At 44.6% G+C, this 17,449-nt stretch overlaps 1 protein-coding gene across 1 annotated transcript in view; it reads left to right on the top strand.

The window, feature by feature from the left end:
- The window catches only part of ADHFE1 (alcohol dehydrogenase iron containing 1), a 41,553-nt gene that overhangs the window by 12,368 nt on the left and 11,736 nt on the right, over positions 1 to 17,449 (top strand). Inside the window, exons 3-10 of the mRNA XM_075549617.1 lie at positions 4,407 to 4,453; positions 7,142 to 7,195; positions 7,371 to 7,525; positions 7,643 to 7,839; positions 9,165 to 9,242; positions 10,864 to 10,969; positions 11,560 to 11,712; positions 13,407 to 13,505. Of these exons, the coding sequence (XP_075405732.1) occupies positions 4,407 to 4,453; positions 7,142 to 7,195; positions 7,371 to 7,525; positions 7,643 to 7,839; positions 9,165 to 9,242; positions 10,864 to 10,969; positions 11,560 to 11,712; positions 13,407 to 13,505 (889 nt within the window). The remainder of the gene's footprint in view (positions 1 to 4,406; positions 4,454 to 7,141; positions 7,196 to 7,370; positions 7,526 to 7,642; positions 7,840 to 9,164; positions 9,243 to 10,863; positions 10,970 to 11,559; positions 11,713 to 13,406; positions 13,506 to 17,449) is intronic.

Genomic DNA, 17,449 nt, shown 5'->3' with positions numbered 1-17,449 from the left:
CATTTACAAAGGATACGCAGGAAGACGTACAAGCAGAACAGACATAGGACAGTCTATTGGAGTCCACCCTGAGTACTGAAGAGAGGTCTTCAAAAAGTTCATGGGAAATGTGTACTGTGAAAAAAATTATGTGTGAGCTTCACATTTTTTTGCACCAAAATAAAAATCAACCTAGCTTGTTATAACATAAAGGAATCGGATCTGGTTTGAGATCTAACAAGAGAGACATCAGTGTGAAAAGAGCAAGATGAATCCTGCCAAAATTGAAGCAAGACAAAACTTCAAATTTATGGTAAAGTTTGGGTGGGAAAATGGTAAGGTCACTGATGCTTTTTAGAAAAAAAGTATTATGAGGAGAGTACCCCAAATAAATCAACAGTTTGCAAATGGATAACTCATTTTAAGAAGGCATGAGATGATGCTGAAGATGAACCATACAGTGATTCACTATTCACAATTCCAAGGTGACAATCTTGTTCATACCTTAATTGAGAAGAAGCAGCAATTAACAGCAGAAGCAACAGTCAATACCATAGATATCTCAATTGATTCAACTTACACAATTCTGACTGACAAATTAAAAATTTTCTGCTAGATGGGTGCCAAAACCTTTGTATCCAGGTCACCTGCAGAGAAAAGCAGAGTTTCCCATAGAAAGTTTAAACAATGGAGACAAGGTCCTGAAGCATGTCTTGGGAAAACTATATTCAGAACAGAATCATGGCTTTACTGATATGACCCTGAAGAAAAAGTACAATCACGGCACTGCCTACCAAGAAGTAGACGTGATCCAGTCAGAGCAAAAGCAGGGTGATCGAGAGTGAAAATCATGGCAAGTTATTTGGGATGCTCGGGGCATTTTGCTGGTACATTATCCAGAGGGCCAAAGAACATTATCATCTGCCTATAGAAGAGTGTTTTTGAGAAAGTTAGCCAAAGCCGTAAAAGGAAAGCACCAGGGAAAGCTTCACCTGAGTCCCTCTCCACCGCAACAATCCTGCTCATTCCTCTCATCCAACAAGAACAAGGCTATGAGTGTTTCCATTGGAAGTAATTAGGCATCCACGTGACTCGTTTGTTCTTTTTCTGTCCTGATCTTAAAAAATCTTGGAGGTTACCCATTTTCCTTCCACTGATAATGTAAGAAGATTGCATTGACATGGTTAAATTCCCAGGACCCTCCGTGTTTTAGGGATGGACGTGATGGCTGGTATGTATTATCACGAACCAACTGTCTTGGACTTGAGGGAGGTTATGTTGAGAAGTAAAGTTTGTGTTATTTATTTCTACTATTGGATCCCATTTTCCTGTGACTTTTATATAATATACCCCCTCATATATAATATACCCCTTTGTCTATAAGATATCCTCTAGTTTATGTTGTTTGGCAACAAATATTTCTACACACATGTTTTCATGTGGTACAAATATATCCATGTATAGAGTAGAGCATCTTGAAGACGAAATTCTGGGGAAATTTTTTTCTCGTGGTTTGGAGTTTATTAGGGAAGTTAATAGGTTACAATCCAGGGGAGATGTGTTCAGAATCCAGTTGTCAGTCAGGACAGTCTTCTCTGCAGTGTCCTTGGCCTGGCCTCTGCTTTGCCCAGGCAATGTTACAAAGCTTATCTGGGCTGCCAGTAAATGCCCAAAGGGCATGCAGTTCACCATAGGGCTCAGCCCAGAGACACTGGTCTCCCGCTCTGTGGGTCACCAAGTTCAGCTCATCCATTAAGTGTGAACAAGCACTATTAAGTCCTCAGATGTATTGGTTCTGTGGGCTTGGAAGACAACTGCTCTGACTCACGCCCTGGCCCCTGGTTCTGCCGTTGCTGCCCCCCGGCCATGTATCTGATGCCAAAGCTGCCACCTAGATCAGAGATTCAATGCACAAGGATCTGGACATCCACAAACCGCCCTCTGCTTTGAGCTCTTCTCTCGTACCTGGTTGTGAGATCTCCCCTTCCTGCGACTGCTCTGGCTGTCACAATCACTGTTAGTGATCACTCGCAGCTGATTCATATAATCCAATTGTTATCTTTCCCCTGAACATTTCTGCACCGTAACCAAACCTCGAGGGCATCACTCATGGAACTTGGAGACCTTAGGCCATAGTCTCAGGGGACGCCTAGATTAAGTGGCATTAAGTAGCCCACAGCGACAAGTTCTACAGTCCAGTTAGCCACTGGAGCCTTAAAAGCTTGTAAGTGACCATCAAAGATGTAATTCTTGCTCTCCCACTCCTCCAGAACAAGGAAGAGTGGAGAAAAATCAAGATCCATGGAAACACTGGGTTAGAGCAGTCCCGAAAGGTAGCCAGGGGCCATCTGGCTCTTCGGGTCTCATTGTAGTGGAGGCTGTGGTTCATGAGCACTGATGAAGACTGCAATAAAAAGCCCTGGATGGACAGGGGTGGGGGGGTGGCGAGGGGGGTGGGCGACAAAAGCAGATCAAAATTCACAACCCTAAACAAGAGCAGGCTTACTGGTCTGATATAGATTGGCAGGCCCCCCAGAGTACATGGGCTTTAAACACCCTTTAAGCCTGGAACTGAATTCACTTTCATGGATCAACTTAGTCAGATAATGAATCCTATAAAATTCACAAGCACCAGAAGCATATGAGCAAGACCAAAAGGGCAGCATGTACGCAGAGACAAAGCTCACAGGCAGGAACGAGGAACCAGGAAGCAGGAAGAGGACTGTGAGAGAGAGGGGATTTCAACCAATGTCAGGAAACAAAATGTGTCTAAACTGTTGAGTTGACAGCAAATTTGCTCTGTAAACTTCCACCCAAACTAAAAGAACAAGATGAGAATGTTCATTCTCCACCAACTTCTTCATCCTCTCCAAACGTCGCTCTCCACAGAGTGGAGGGAAGCCCACTGTTGTCCCCAGAATATCCTATGAATTGCTGACACAAAAAGGGATTTTTTTTGCCCTGGAAAGCAAAGACTAACTCTGAACAGAGGGGTGAGGAATGCGCAAGGATGCCTGCCTGTAGAGAAACTGATGCCCACAGAGAGGGCTGCTGGTGTCGAAGAGTAGAAGAGAAAGAGTGATTATTAGAGGGCGTTTTCCTGCCCATGAAATAGCTCATCCACACCACGACCCCTAGGCATCAATCACTACCTACTAGGCAGATACCCTATGGTCACACTCAGACTCATTATGATCAGCTAATTTTCTCCAATTCCTTGCAGATTTTAACAAAGAATAATTTCACATTAGGAGGAATAAAAATAATTTAGAGAAAAAGAATCTCACTGTTATCTAAAGCAAAAAAAAAGAAAATTGTCATCAAACCGATTCCAACTCAAGTGACCCTGTATAGTATTTCTGAGCCTCCTATGAAAGTCTTCACCTGAGCAGACAGCCTCACCTTCCTCCCGAGGAGAGGCTAATGGATTTGAACCTCCCACTCTCAGGCTAGAGATCTTACCGGACAGCAGTAACATGACAGATTCATTTCCTGCAAACCTATAGGGACCAAATAGGAAGCCAAAGTTAGACTGTCTTCTTGTTATGGTCTCTTTGTATTTCAAAAATGGTAGAGAAAATTGTTTTGAACATTTTACCTAGTTTATGACTAAATAGGACGATGGTGAACAAGTAGCTAAAAACAAGGAACAAATTCATCAATTTGGGTCCCTCTTTTTTCCCAGTATGACAAGAAATTGTTTTTATTATAATTAAAATTTGATAATTTGCACACACACAAAATTGTCAATATGTTTTTTATTAAATCACAATAAAAATCACATCTTTGTGATTAGTCATCACAAAGATGACTAATAATTTTATGTATTTTCTTTAAAAATATAAAGATTTTACTTAGATATGGTATCTCGGTGAAGAAAAATTCAAACAAATGACCACAGTTGCTCCATGAAGCATAAGCAGGACTCCAGTTAATAAAATTACTAAATTGACCTCTGAAGCTCTGGTTTTTCTCTTCAGATCATATAAATACTTCATCTCGGACTAAAATGACCTCTAACAATAGCTTAATCTGGATCTTTAGCTGTGGCATCCATTTTCATATTGCTTTCTATTGAATCTAAGTAATGAAAGCCAACCTTGAACCAATTCTGTAGATTCTACAGGACTGTTTTTCACATTGTTTCAAAACTGTACCTTAATTTTCATAAAGAAAATAGTTTTCATAAACTTTATTTTAACAAACTCAGCATCATCACGTTAGCATCACAGTTTTGCCCCTAGCATGCAGGCTTCCGTTTAATTTAATGTGCAACAATGAGACCTGAAATACAAATGTGTTTTAGGTGAGACTTTAGGGGAGATGCTTTTTTTTTTTTTTTTGGCTGGAATACTAATTTACTACCAAATAGCAATTGTTTGTTTTAATTTAGAGGCCTATACTAATGCTAATCTTTTTATTTCTAGCTCCTGGACTTTCCGCTTCTGGGAAAACAACAGATTATGCCTTTGAGGTATATTCTTCTTTTTTTAACTGTTGTCGAGTTGTTTCTTTATTGAGAGGGTTGGGGCGCACCAGGGAATGTCCATTTTAATCTTCCTGGGCTGGTTTTTAAATTTTTTTTCTTTTTCTTAGTGCTGTTGCTCTTGCTGCTAGCAACCGCCTCCTCGGGTCCACTGCTGGGGGTATATTCAATCAACCTTTTCTTTCTTTGATGAATGGCCTGGGAGGATGTAACTTGAGTTTTTCATTGAGGCACTATTATTTCAGTTGAAGTTTGTTATTGACACTCCGTAATCTAATTGTGTAACCAACCCATCAGCCTTTGTTTGGCAAAATGCATTGTCAAAATACTCGAATATAAATCTTCTGATCACATGAATAATGTCTAGAATACTATCTTCTGCTGAGATCTAATAAATCCACACCACTATAAACAATACTGACAGTCAGTCAAAAAGCACTGCTATGGGGTTTCCAGTCCGTACATACATGGGTATATTCCAAACAGATTGTGTTTTAGCGTGTCTTTGTGATCGACAAATGACTGTAAACAAGGTCTTTCAGTAAAACGCCTATTCTTGTTAGGGTGCATTTAAAAAGTCCAATCAAAAGTAGTGGCTTCCAGTGGAAAATGCTAAGTCCGTTCACTCCAAGGCCGAGAGTTCAGCTCTGGATGCTATGATGACTTCGGGGGTCCCGAAGGGATGACCTTGACAGATTTCTCAGAGAAGACAGGAAGATCGCAAGGGCGTATTATGAAGACGTTTTAAGAAAAGTGGCCTTGTTGAGGAAAGTGCTAGAAAGGTTGTGCTGAGAAAATGTTCTTCGGCATGACGGTTCATCTGCCCATTCTCCAGGGGAGGAAGGGCTGCCCAAGCAGGACACCCCAGCCTCCCGACGGCCCTGATCTTGCCCTTCAGGCTTGGTTTTACTCAACACTGAAAAAAACCACATGATTTGAGTGAGTCCTTCAAGGTGCCAAAGCTGTCCTTTTGGCAGGCTGTGAATCCAAGAGCACAAGATTCTTCAGGGAACTATGAGGAAGAAACAAGCAGTGTTTGCAAAATTGGACAGACCGAGGTGGATGATAGGTCAAGAAACAATACCTTCACATTTTGATAGATTTGTTTAGGAAATATTTTGCAGCAGGACTTTTTGACCTGCCCTCCCTCATATGCTTATCGTTAGCTTTCTTAGTGTAAGAAAATTTAGTAATTATGACGGGTCCAGCAGAGGTCAAAGCAATCTCTTGAAGCAAGAGTAAAGGAATAATCTATGGTGTGATTTCATCACACTGGAATTAAGGAAGTGTTTGTAATTATTTGCTCAAGTCTGCATCTTCCTCTTCATAAAAGAACTGTACATTGAAGAGTCCCGGCGCCCGCGGTGGCTGACGGACGGGGCAGGCTGGTGAAGACTGGGTTGGCTTCCCCAAGGGCACACTTGGCAGCCAAAGGACGCAGCTCCACGATGCCTCATACGATTGCTGGGTGTCTGTTGCTGACCCCACAGGAATGCAAGCCCACTGGGGCCATGTTATTCAAGAGAAATAGAAAGTCAGCCTGTCACGTTGGGTTTTTTTTTTTTAATTCTAAGTCTTATAAATCTAAACCAGTTCAGAAAAAGAAATTGAAACAAAATGTGGATCAAACAATATCTGTAGTTGATCAAAAGTGACACACCCTTTATCAGCTTAAAAACCCTTCTCTCAGCTGTAAACGTTAGTAGGTCGTGGCTCTCCTGCTTGTAGTAATATCACCAGAGCCACGCTCTGCAGCCCAACCCCTGGAACACAGGAGGTATTCGATAACATCGAGTGAGCCCGAGGCTAGATTGGGGGATTTGAAGGTGAATGGATGTAAATGTGCATGGATATGGGTGTTTGTGTTAGGCCACGTGGACTAGAGAAACAAATGCAGAGGCAGTCATAGATGTGTAAGAGAGAGCTTTATATCAAGAAGTAATTCCATATCAAGCAAACATCCCAGCCGAGTCCAGATCAAGTCCATAAGTCTGATACTAGTCCGTAAGTCCCTCTTCAGACTCTCGCAGCCACATGCAATGATGCAGGATGCAGGAAGATCACAGGCCACTGGGTGCCAAGTCTTGAGGATCCAGTGGCGGTGGCTGCATCACAGGGCTCACTGGGCTCAGCATGGCTAGTCAGCAGAAAGAGGGAGTTTCCAGGCTCCTCCTTATGAGAAGGCCACACCCACTGAGAGGTACCATCAGGCTGGGGCCTGATTGACAGGCTAGACTCCACCCTACACTTTTATATCTTGTTATACACGATATTACATATCTACCACAATGTTTGAATGGCTAGATAGTTGGATGAGTGGATAAAGTGCAATATATAAGAGATAACACTTAAAATGGAAAATAGAAAACGGGAAAGAATTTGATAGGGAACTTATGTATGGAGGTGGGAGGAAGCAGGCAGGTGAAGCTGAAGGAATAATGAAGAGTATATGATTATGTGTTTGAGAAAGATGAATCGTTCCAATGTGACTAGAGCCAAGGTCTTTTGTTAAAGAGGTGTGACAAGAGCAAGGCCAGATGGAGGGTGACGTAGAAGACCACGTTAAGGAGTAGTATACACTCCATTCTCTAGACAATGGGGGATCACTTTATGTTTTTAAAAAGGAATGGCCAACTCTCTCTGATGCACCCCCCAAACCCACATCTTATTTTTCAGATGGCCGTTTCCAATATCAGATATGGAGCAGGAGTCACAAAGGAAATCGGCATGGCAAGTATTTGAACTTTGCACAGCCTCCGCTATAAAGGTTGCAGATGAAAAAAATAAGAAGGGCTAATGGACCACAAGTGAATCTTTGGGTTTTTAAATGTACAATGGTGAGTTTATTACTACTGCAGTAACCATCAGGCCTCACCGATGAATTTTTTTGTTGTTGTTACCACAGGACCTACAAAACATGGGGGCTAAAAACGTTTGCTTAGTGACAGATAAGACCCTCTGCCAGCTCCGCCCGGTACGCGTGGCTGCGGATTCCCTAGTCAAGAATGGGATACACTTTAAGGTCTATGATGATGTGAGGGTGGAGCCGACTGATGCCAGGTAGTCTTGTGTAAACACATCGGCTTACTGCTGTTTATCGTGTGCCCCAGTATTTGATGGTGTATGACAATCTACCTCTGAACATAGACTTTTTTATTGTTGTTCACCTTCTCCAAGCTTCATGGAAGCTATTGAATTCGCCAGAAAGGGCGCGTTCGATGCCTTCGTGGCTGTGGGCGGCGGCTCCACCATCGACACATGTAAAGCTGCCAATCTCTATTCATCGACCCCCCACTCGGAGTTCCTCGATTACGTCAACGCCCCCATCGGGAAGGGGAAGCCCGTGTCTGTGCCTCTTAAGCCTCTGATTGCAGGTAAAGAGTTATGGGTTTTTTGGTTTTATTCAGTTTTACTTTGCAACTGCAAACAAGCCTGAGGAGCGGTGTAAGCTAATAATTTCAGGGACATCTTTCCACAAAGGAGCACTGTGAGGCATCGGCCTGCCAACCTCAACATCAGTGGTTTCCACTGATGTTCCTAAAGCTTTCTGATTATTTTTTTTTCCGCAAAAGGCTAGTTCAGAGACCCAAACTGATAGTAAGTCAATCTTTTGAATGTTCTTAAAGCCCAATCTTCTGTATTACACAGCTAGGGACTATTTGGGTCAATGGCAGGGAATTTTGTAGATTGAGGGAATGAAGGCACACTGGGGGGGGGGGGGACGCTCATCATCTGCATCCTGTTACACCCCCCTGCTTCGTCCCGTTTTGCCTGCCACCGGGGCGTTCAGGAGCAAGATTTGCTATTCCTTTTCTGGAGTGGACCAGCCCTTTCTTCCGGATGATTGCTCCTCTGTCAACCTCGGGCTTTGTCTCTGCCCTGAGACATGTGGCCAGCAGGGACACCACGTGCCCGGCGACATCTGCTCTCTGACTCTTGGTGCCACAAGCATGCAAATCCAGATCAGCACAGCGTGTCCTTGCCACTGGGGGCCAGGGGCTCTTCCTGTCTTGTCTGCCCTCTGTTTGCTGGCTGCTCGCTCCTTCTCACTTGAGAGTTGTACAACTCAGATAAGCTATTTTGATCATGAAACTACCTGTCCATTCCCCCTCCCATTGTGAAAGGGCCTCGTGGTGGGCTACAGATTAGTCAGTGGCAGATGAACGGCTTGGATGGGAATTAGACATCAGCGGGGGAACAGCCTAATTGGTGTCAGGCAGAATAGAGCCCTCTGGTGAATCTGTGTCAGCCTCACACAGAGGGGCGATTAGCGAAGGTCAGAAACTGGGCCTTCACTCGCTGCCAAGAGGGCATAAAGATGTCTTTTGGAGATGGCAAGGGGGGGGAGGATTCTCCCGAGGGGGACGCCAGCTTCTGCATCCCTGGCTCCAGCTGCCTCCGCGATGCTGGAGTCCCTCTCCTCTGCCACAGACACATGCAATGTCACGGCCGAGTCAACTTTGGCCTGGTCTTCCTAAGCCTGACCTCTCCCTACTTACCCGCATTTGTGATCAGTAGTTGCCAGCAAGTCAGGTCTGACTACTGGGCCATCCCAGAGGGGCCTGACTCCCCAGGTGCGTCTGGACGGGTGACGCCCACCAGTGGCTTGGCCGGCGGTCAAGGGCTTCATCTTGGCGCCACTAGGAACTCCAATACCTTTCCTTCTATGTCTTCTTGCAATTAACGTGTTCTCTTCAAGTCCCCACGACTTCAGGTACCGGGAGTGAAACGACGGGCGTGGCCATTTTTGACTACGAACACTTGAAAGTCAAAACTGGTAAGAACATCGCCCTGGTGGTGGTTCCACTTGGTTTAGGTTTGCCTTCCTCTCGCCGACCTCTCGCTCCCAGTGCCTCCTGATGGCTCCGTGTTAAGCCATTATGGAAGTAAGGGTGCATGTGTTTTCTGTTATTCTCCCCAAACCCATATATACATTGAAGGCAGTCCAACCAGCATCCTCTGGGAATTAGCTATGAGAATCGTATATGTCATAAACCTTGATGGGCCTTTGCTGCTGCTCCCGTCCGTTACTATGTATCCATGAAAGTCATCGTTACTATGTATCCATGAAAGTCATCATTACTATGTATCCATGAAAGTCATCGTTACTATGTATCCATGAAAGTCATCGTTACTATGTATCCATGAAAGTCATCATTACTATGTATCCATGAAAGTTGTCGTTACTATGTATCCATGAATGTCATCTTTTTCAGACCCTAAATGTGCTAGGATATAACACCTATACAATGAAATAGACCCATTGGAAGAATCCAGGTTGATGGCCATGGACAGATAGAGACAGGCATGTTATCATGACCTGAGGGTCCTAGGAGCAGCGTGGGCTGCACATTAGAGTACTAATCGCCGGGTCAGCAGTTTAAACCCACCGGCCACTCAGTGAGAAAAAGATGAGGCTCTCTGCTTCTCCGAAGAGCTACAGCCTCGGAACCGGAGGTGGTTCCGCGGTGTCCGGTGAGGTCGCTATGAGTCAGAATAGACTCAGTGGCAGGGAGTTTGTTTGTTTTGCGGGTTTGTCTTTAGCTACCCCCACCATAACAGAGCAATAAAACATTTTTACCACCCCAGAAAGTTCCCTCATGCTCTTTCCTACCTCCCCCCCCCTCCAGAGTCCCTCTGCTGTCTGCCTGCTCCGGGCTCTGCACCCTGCTTCCAGGCCCGCCCTCATTTACTCCCCGCCAAGGCGCTCAGAGGCCCTCGCTGTGACGCTGCCCCAATAGGCTTCTTCCAGACTTTGTGGAAGAATTGTAATTGACATTCAACTGCCTAGTTAGAGTAATTTCTCTCTTTAAAATTCAACGACCCTTTGACTTTGTTAAAGATCATATTTATAACAGTGGCCAGTATTTAAATTCTACCTTACAGTTTTTTAAAGGCATGATTTTATTATCTCATTTGAACCATACCCCGGCTCTGTATTATTTTAACCCAGTCTTAATAAAAGAGGTCATTCAGAGAGGCTAAGTCACTTCCCCAAAGGCACACAGTAAGTTACAGAGCAAGGACCAAACTTTGGGGTGCTGATAAACCAGTTTCTCTGAAATCTAAAAAAATGAAATCAAAGCTGTGCTGTGCTGTGCTGTGCTGACCAACTCCTCCAGTATTCATGCTCTCGCATGGCCAGTGAAGTTGTTCAACTCAGATGGGGGAGGGATGCATACGGCCAGTATGCTTAAAACTATAAGACCAGCTTCAATATTTGCTGAAAAGCCCGGGTTTCTGGCTCCAAATCTCTCTCTACTATTCATTTCTGTCCCCCCTGCATGACAGTGAACCTGACCTTGTCCTTTCATTTGTTAGGATAATTGCAGAAGTCACTCAATTTTTTGAAATGGTATTTGTGCCTCGAGCCGCTCTTGTCAATCCCCATGTTTTAGGCATTGCTTCGAGAGCCATCAAACCCACCCTGGGACTGATAGACCCTCTGCACACCCTCCACATGCCTGACCGCGTGGTGGCTTACAGTGGCTTCGATGTGCTTTGGTAAGTCCTGGTCCCAGCCTGGGGAGGTTTTTTTTTTAGTAGTTGGTCAACAGGCAGTATTTTGTTGCTCCTAGCACTTACTAAGCATTCTTAGATTAGCAGCAAAAAGATCCCATGTCAGGATTTACCTCTGGGCGGTTGATACCAGCTCTGGTTCTCACCTGCTGCCCTGTGTTCTTAATAAAACACGGATTAGCCGGATTCTAGGTAACAGTGACTCCCCTTAGTAACATGCTATTTCTTTAAGGCATAAGAGCTTCTCTAAGAAAGTCTTTTTTTTTTAAGATTGTTGTTTTTTTTTTGCTCCCCCCCCCCCAGATTTAAGATTAGTTTTTTGCTTCTTTATTTCTTCTTCCAAATGACTGATACTGCAGCACCATTTGGGAGCATGTACCCTGGAAAAGGGCCATACGTGGGGAAAAGAGCTGCAGCGCTGTTCCTGTAAGTGTCACGTGTTCACGTCTGTGGCAGCCATGGCTGTCAGCCGCAAGGCTCTTCCTCAGGAGATGTGCTGGGAGTAGCGCAGGGAATGGCCAGGACAGGAGGCAGACAACACTTTCAATCCTTGTCTTTTGAATGTCTCTTGTCAGCCACGCCCTGGAGTCCTACACAGCCCTGCCCTACCACCAGAGGAGCCCCTGCCCCTCCAATCCCATCGCCCGGCCCGCGTACCAGGGCAGCAACCCCATCAGTGACATTTGGGCAGTGCGCGCGCTGCACATTGTCGCTAAGTATCTGAAGAGGTATGTCACTCAGCAGGGGGAGAAGCAAAGGGAAAAGTACTGTCCTAACGCAACCCTATAAAATGAGGGGGTGCCTGATCCTGACACGTTCCCGAGCCAGCCCATTCTATCCACCGAAGCTCAGCCAGTGAACACAGAGAAGCGCTGCTTGCATGGGACATAGGGCTAGTGCAGGTGTCCCACGAGAAGGATGAAACTTGGGGACTCCTGTCTGAAAGGACAAAGGCAGGCATGAGGTGATGAAATCAGAGCCCTTTAAGAAGGCTGCAGGGCGGATCAATGGAAGCCTCTCCATCTGGTCCTGCAGACCAAAGCTCGGATGAGGTAGGCTGTCTTGGAGGTGTGGCCACCCCCGGCAGCCATGAAAAGCACCGAGGCAGCTGTTAGCTGCACACTTCGGAGCCCTAGCCAGGGCACAGGCGCTCAGCCCTTGCAGCAAACTCGCGTGAACTCAATTTAAGGAATAAATGCACACAGTTCACAGTGCCTTCCATTTTAAAAGTACCACAGAATTTCAACAACAACAAAAAAAGTTTAGAAACAATTACTAGTAGCCTAACCGTGAGCAGCTCCTGGAAGAACAAAGCTAGACTTGGGCCAAGTCAGGCTCATTCGTTGTATTTGCCCATCAAAGAGAGACAGGACCCTGGCAGGTTAGGCCCGGGCTGGCTCCCTTGAAGAGGTCCACTGGGAACTGCAGTCCTTGAGGGCCTAGAAAGGGTAAGCAGGAAGACCACCACAGAGACATCACCGCATTTGAGCGAGCCGAGATTGTGGTCATCCGGTGTGTTTGGCGGGGACACAGGCTGGCAGGGCTGTTGTGAGAAACAAAGAAATGAAGCAGACACATGGAAATCGGAAATGTTAACTTATTACCTACCAGTGGAATAAGGAACCAACCTTGTGCTCTGGGAAGGAAGATGCAAAATGAAAGGTAACATTTTAGACTCCATGTCGTACTTTGACTTCACATCAGGAGCTCTTCACCCACACTCTCAGGGCACCACGTCAGAAGGGCTTTGTCCCGGGGGTCACTTGTTTCACGCCTTGGGAGCTAAGTCTGAAAGGGCCCTTTCAGAAGTGGCTTTGCTCGAAGTGGCACCAACAATAGAGTAAACAAAGGCCAATCCGGCAATCAAATCGCACTTCCCCAATAATAAAAACGAGAACCCTTGAGCATTTTGCAGAGACCCAGCGAGCCCCAGAGGACTCGCCCTGAGCAGCCAGGGCTGCACTTGGCCTGCAGGAAGGCCCAGGGACAGGGTGCGGGTCAGTGAGCCAGTCACAGCCCGTGCGCTTGAGTGCATGTTTACTCTGAGTCCATTCACAGCTTCCGTCATGGGCACTGACAAGTGAAGAAGAAGAATGAGTCTCCCGGGCACTTGTCTGGAGCAGCTCATACGGTCCAGGGTCAGTGCACGGGTCCCCTGGCACCATCCTACCACTTGAGCTGCCTGACAGCGTATTTATTATGCCTTTGCTGAAACCATTGATGGGAAAATACATTTGCCTTTGGTTTTGTTCAGAAGACAGGATGTCGTTTGAATTACTTGCCTAATTTTTCTTCCTACCAAGTAGCATTGCCTGCCTCCCTTGCTACCCCCGCCCCTCAGATATTTCCCTAAGGTGGCTCTTAATTTAGTAGGAAATGCCGATGTTAGTGTGTTATTGCTCCTTACTTATATCATTCACAGGGCCATCAGAAATCCCGATGACCTTGAAGCCAGGTCTAACATGCACTTGGCAAGTGCTTTTGCTGGCATTGGCTTTGGAAATGCTGGTGTTCATCTGTGGTGAGCTACTTCACAATTTTATTTCTTCCCACCAACAATTGCTTTAATTTTCTTTAAGAGCTTGTAACATAGGATGGGTGAGAACCTTCAAATATGCTCTCACCACCAGCAAGAAGCCCTGGTGGTGTACTGGGTTATGCATGGGGCTGCGAGCCGCAAGGTCAGCAGTTTGAAGCCACCCACTGCTCCATGGGAGAAAGATGAGGCAATCTACTCCCGTGACGCTCGGTAGTTCTTGTCTGCCCCCTAGGGTTTCTGTGAGTCAGAACTGACGCAATGGCAGTGGATTCATCACCACCCCGACATTATATCCAGTCAGTTTGGACTCACAGTGTGCTGGAGGACACAGGAGACCTGCTTCCTAGGGCTTCCAAGGCTGTAACCTCCATGGAGGCAAGCTACCACATGTTTCTCCTGCAGAGCCACTGGTGTGTTCAAACCAGTAACCTTTAGGTTACTGGCCGAGCGCTTAACCACTGCACCCCAGAGCTCCTAACTGTGTCTCCATCTATTTTGATGATCCAAATGTAGTTCACTGAGTCATGGAGTTGTTGTTTTTTTAAACGTTTTATTAGGGGCTCATATAACTCTTATCACAATCCGTACATATATATACATCAATTGTATAAAGCACATCTGTACATTAAGTCACAGAGTTTTTTATTTGTAATTGCTTTATTGAGTTATGTAACTGATATATCCTACAACCCATCCATTTAAAGGATACCTCTCAGTTGTTTGCAATCACAAAGAAATGTCTTAACAGCAAAATAAATTTTAGACTATTTTCTATCATTTCCAAAGGAAGCCCTGTGGCCTTTAACTGTCACCCGCCAGTCCCTCTGCCTTCACAGTCCTAAGCAACTAAGGATACACTTTCTGCCTCCGTACCAGTTGACATGGCATTGACTCTGACTCGGGAGCTGTGCTCCATTGGATTTCCAATGGCCGACTTTGTGCCAGTCCATTCCTGGCCCCTTCTTTCCAAGGGCCTCGGGTAGATGGGAACCTCCTGGACCATTTGTACTACCCAGGGACTCCCTGACCTTGAACTAAACCAAAAGCCAAGCTCGCTGCTATCGAGTCGATTCTGACTCATGGCAATCCTACAGGGCAGGGTATAAGCCTCTGTGGGTTTCTAAGACTAACACTGACAGAAGTAGAGAGCCTGGTCTTTCCCATGCAGCTGCTGGTGGTTTCAAACTGCTGACTTCACAGATCTTAGCCCAACATGCAACCACTATGCCACCAGGGCTCCTTGCCCTTGGACATTTCATATAAATGGAATGACCTTTTGAAGCTGCTTCCACTTAGCATGACATTATTAAGATTCATCTGTGTGGTGGCAAGTATCAAGGGTTCGTTCATTTTTACTACCGAATCATGTCCTAGTGTACCGATAGGCTACACTTTACTTATCCTTTCATAAGTTCATAGACATCTGGGTAGTTTCTACCCTTTTATTCATAATGCTATTATGAATATTTGTGGTTTGGGGTGCAGAAGTTTTCAGGCAGCCATATTTTTCTTTCTCTTGAGCGTCTATACCCAGGCGTGGATTTTAGGAACATTATGTCTAGTGTTCTGAGCCACTGCCAGGCAGTTTTCCAAGGTGGAGGCGGCATCGCTATCTTGCCCAATTCCTCCACATCCTCACCACGTGCCATTGATTTTTAAAACCCCAGGCACAGGCCTTTTTCCTTTTAAAGTTCCCAATAAAAGAGAAGGATCAGAGTCTTTGTCAGTAGTTGGGAATTAATAGTTTTTAAAAATCATTTTATTGGGGGCTCGTACAACTCTTATCACAATCCATACATCCATCCATTGTGTCAAGCACGTTTGTACATTTGTTGCCCTCATCATTCTCAAAACATTTGCTCTCCACTTAAGCCCTTGGTATCAGCTCCTCATTTTCTCCCTCACTCCCCACTATCCTCTCCCTCATGAACCCTTGATAATTTATAAATTATTATTATTTTGTCAAGTCTTACCCTGTCCTACATCTCCTTTCACCCACTTTTCTGTTGTCCGTCCTCCAGTGAGGAAGTTATATGTAGATCCTTGTAATCAGTTTCCCCCTTTCTACCCTACCTTCCCTCCACCCTCCAGTATCACCACTCTCACCACTGGTCCTGAAGCGTTCATCTGTCCTGGATTCCCTGTGTTTCCAGTTCCTATCTGTACCAGTGCACATTCCCTTACAGGAGGGGCATGGGGAGGAGACGGGCCAGTCAGTGTGCAGTGTAGCAACAATGAAGCATACAACTTTCCTCTAAGTCTTAAATGCTTCCTCCCCCTCCCACCCACCCACTATCATGACCCCAATTCTACCTTACAAATCTGGTTAGAGAATTAATATTTTTAACCAGAACTTTATTGAAATGTTGACTTGAAACTGGAACACAATGAACACTAAGAATGGGCCTTGGCTGACAAGCACACAATGAAAGCAATACCCTCAAACTCTGCTGCCAATGAGGTACAGATTGTCCCACATTTCCAAAAGCAGTTGAACAAAGTGTACCCAGGTTTTTAGAAACATGCACATTTTTGACTTATTAATTTCATTTCCAGCAATGTAACTCCACAGCCATCAAACCAATTCCAACTCAGCAACCCATTGGGTCAGAGGAGAAGTCCCTAGTTTCTGAGATTGTGCATCTTTACCAGAGAAGACAGCCTTACCTTTGTCCCACTCCAGGAGTGCCATCTAAAATAACTATATGGCCAAAGAATTTCACTACAAGGATGTTCACCTATTAGTTATAAGTGAAATATTTGGACAGAACCTACATGTTCAACAGTTTGTGGATGGTTAACTAAAAAGTTACAGTATGTAAAGAGTAAAATAAAACCATGAAGACTAATGCTTTAGAAGAATCTATAATTACATGTGAAAATATTTCTAAAGAATATTAAGTTACCAAAAGCAGTGTATAAAACTATATATACAATATGATCATGAACTAACCCTATGCATAAAAAGACTAGAATGAAAGATTCTAATAATAGTTATCTATAGGAGCACGAATAATGATTACTTTCTACAAAGGACACATCAAAAACCAAATTCACAGCCATCAAGTTGATGCCAAGTCACAGTGACGCCATAGGACGGCAGTGTATCCTCACAGGAGGCGAGAGCTGCATCTCTCCCACAGAGCAGCTGATGGGCCTCGTGGTTAGACCCCAACACACAACCCCACCATAACCCAGAGTCCTTACAGAGAACATCGCGCACTCCAAAGGGAAATGAAATCTAACTGAATTATGCATTATAATATCTGTAAGAGCTCCCAATAAAATGATTTAATTTTAAAAAGGAGAAGAAATCGTGTATCTTTGGAAGAGGATGGTGGTGACGGTAGGAACACATGATGAGTATAGTTAAGAAAGTTATACTCATAAGAAAATTAAAATGGCAAACCTTTTTATTATATCAATTTCCACACACAAACACACAAACTTAAAGAAAAATCACTCCAAAAGATTGGCCGTTAGAAAGGAACCTTTGAAAGTTACCTGAACTGAGAGCAAATGCTTTGAGAATGATTGGGGCAGGGAATGTGCAGGTGTGCTTTGTACAATTGATGTATGCATACGTATGGATTGTGATAAGAGTTGTATGAGCCCCGAATAAAATGTAAAAAAAGAAAAGAAAATAACAAAGTATGGATCAGACACAATTTAGTCCTCAAAGTAACTTCCTTGCTCTTCAATACTTTAAACAAGCCTTATGCAGCTGATTTACCAAATTCAATAAATCGTTTGATTTCTTGAAAAAAAAAAAAGAAAGTTACTGAACCCTTTCACTATCCAAAAGCACACTAGGCAGTAATTTTCCAAATACGTGGATCCTGAGGGAAGCCAAGCAAGGCACAGTACCTAGCAAGCCAGTGACTCAGGATAGATAGCATCCTGTCTGTTCACAAATGGTGACAGGC

Source organism: Tenrec ecaudatus, chromosome 5 (genome assembly GCF_050624435.1).
Source record: "Tenrec ecaudatus isolate mTenEca1 chromosome 5, mTenEca1.hap1, whole genome shotgun sequence".
NCBI classification, from domain to species: Eukaryota; Metazoa; Chordata; class Mammalia; order Afrosoricida; family Tenrecidae; genus Tenrec; species Tenrec ecaudatus.
The sequence above is the reverse complement of the archived record's forward strand: the minus strand, read 5'-3'. Positions and strand labels throughout refer to the sequence as shown.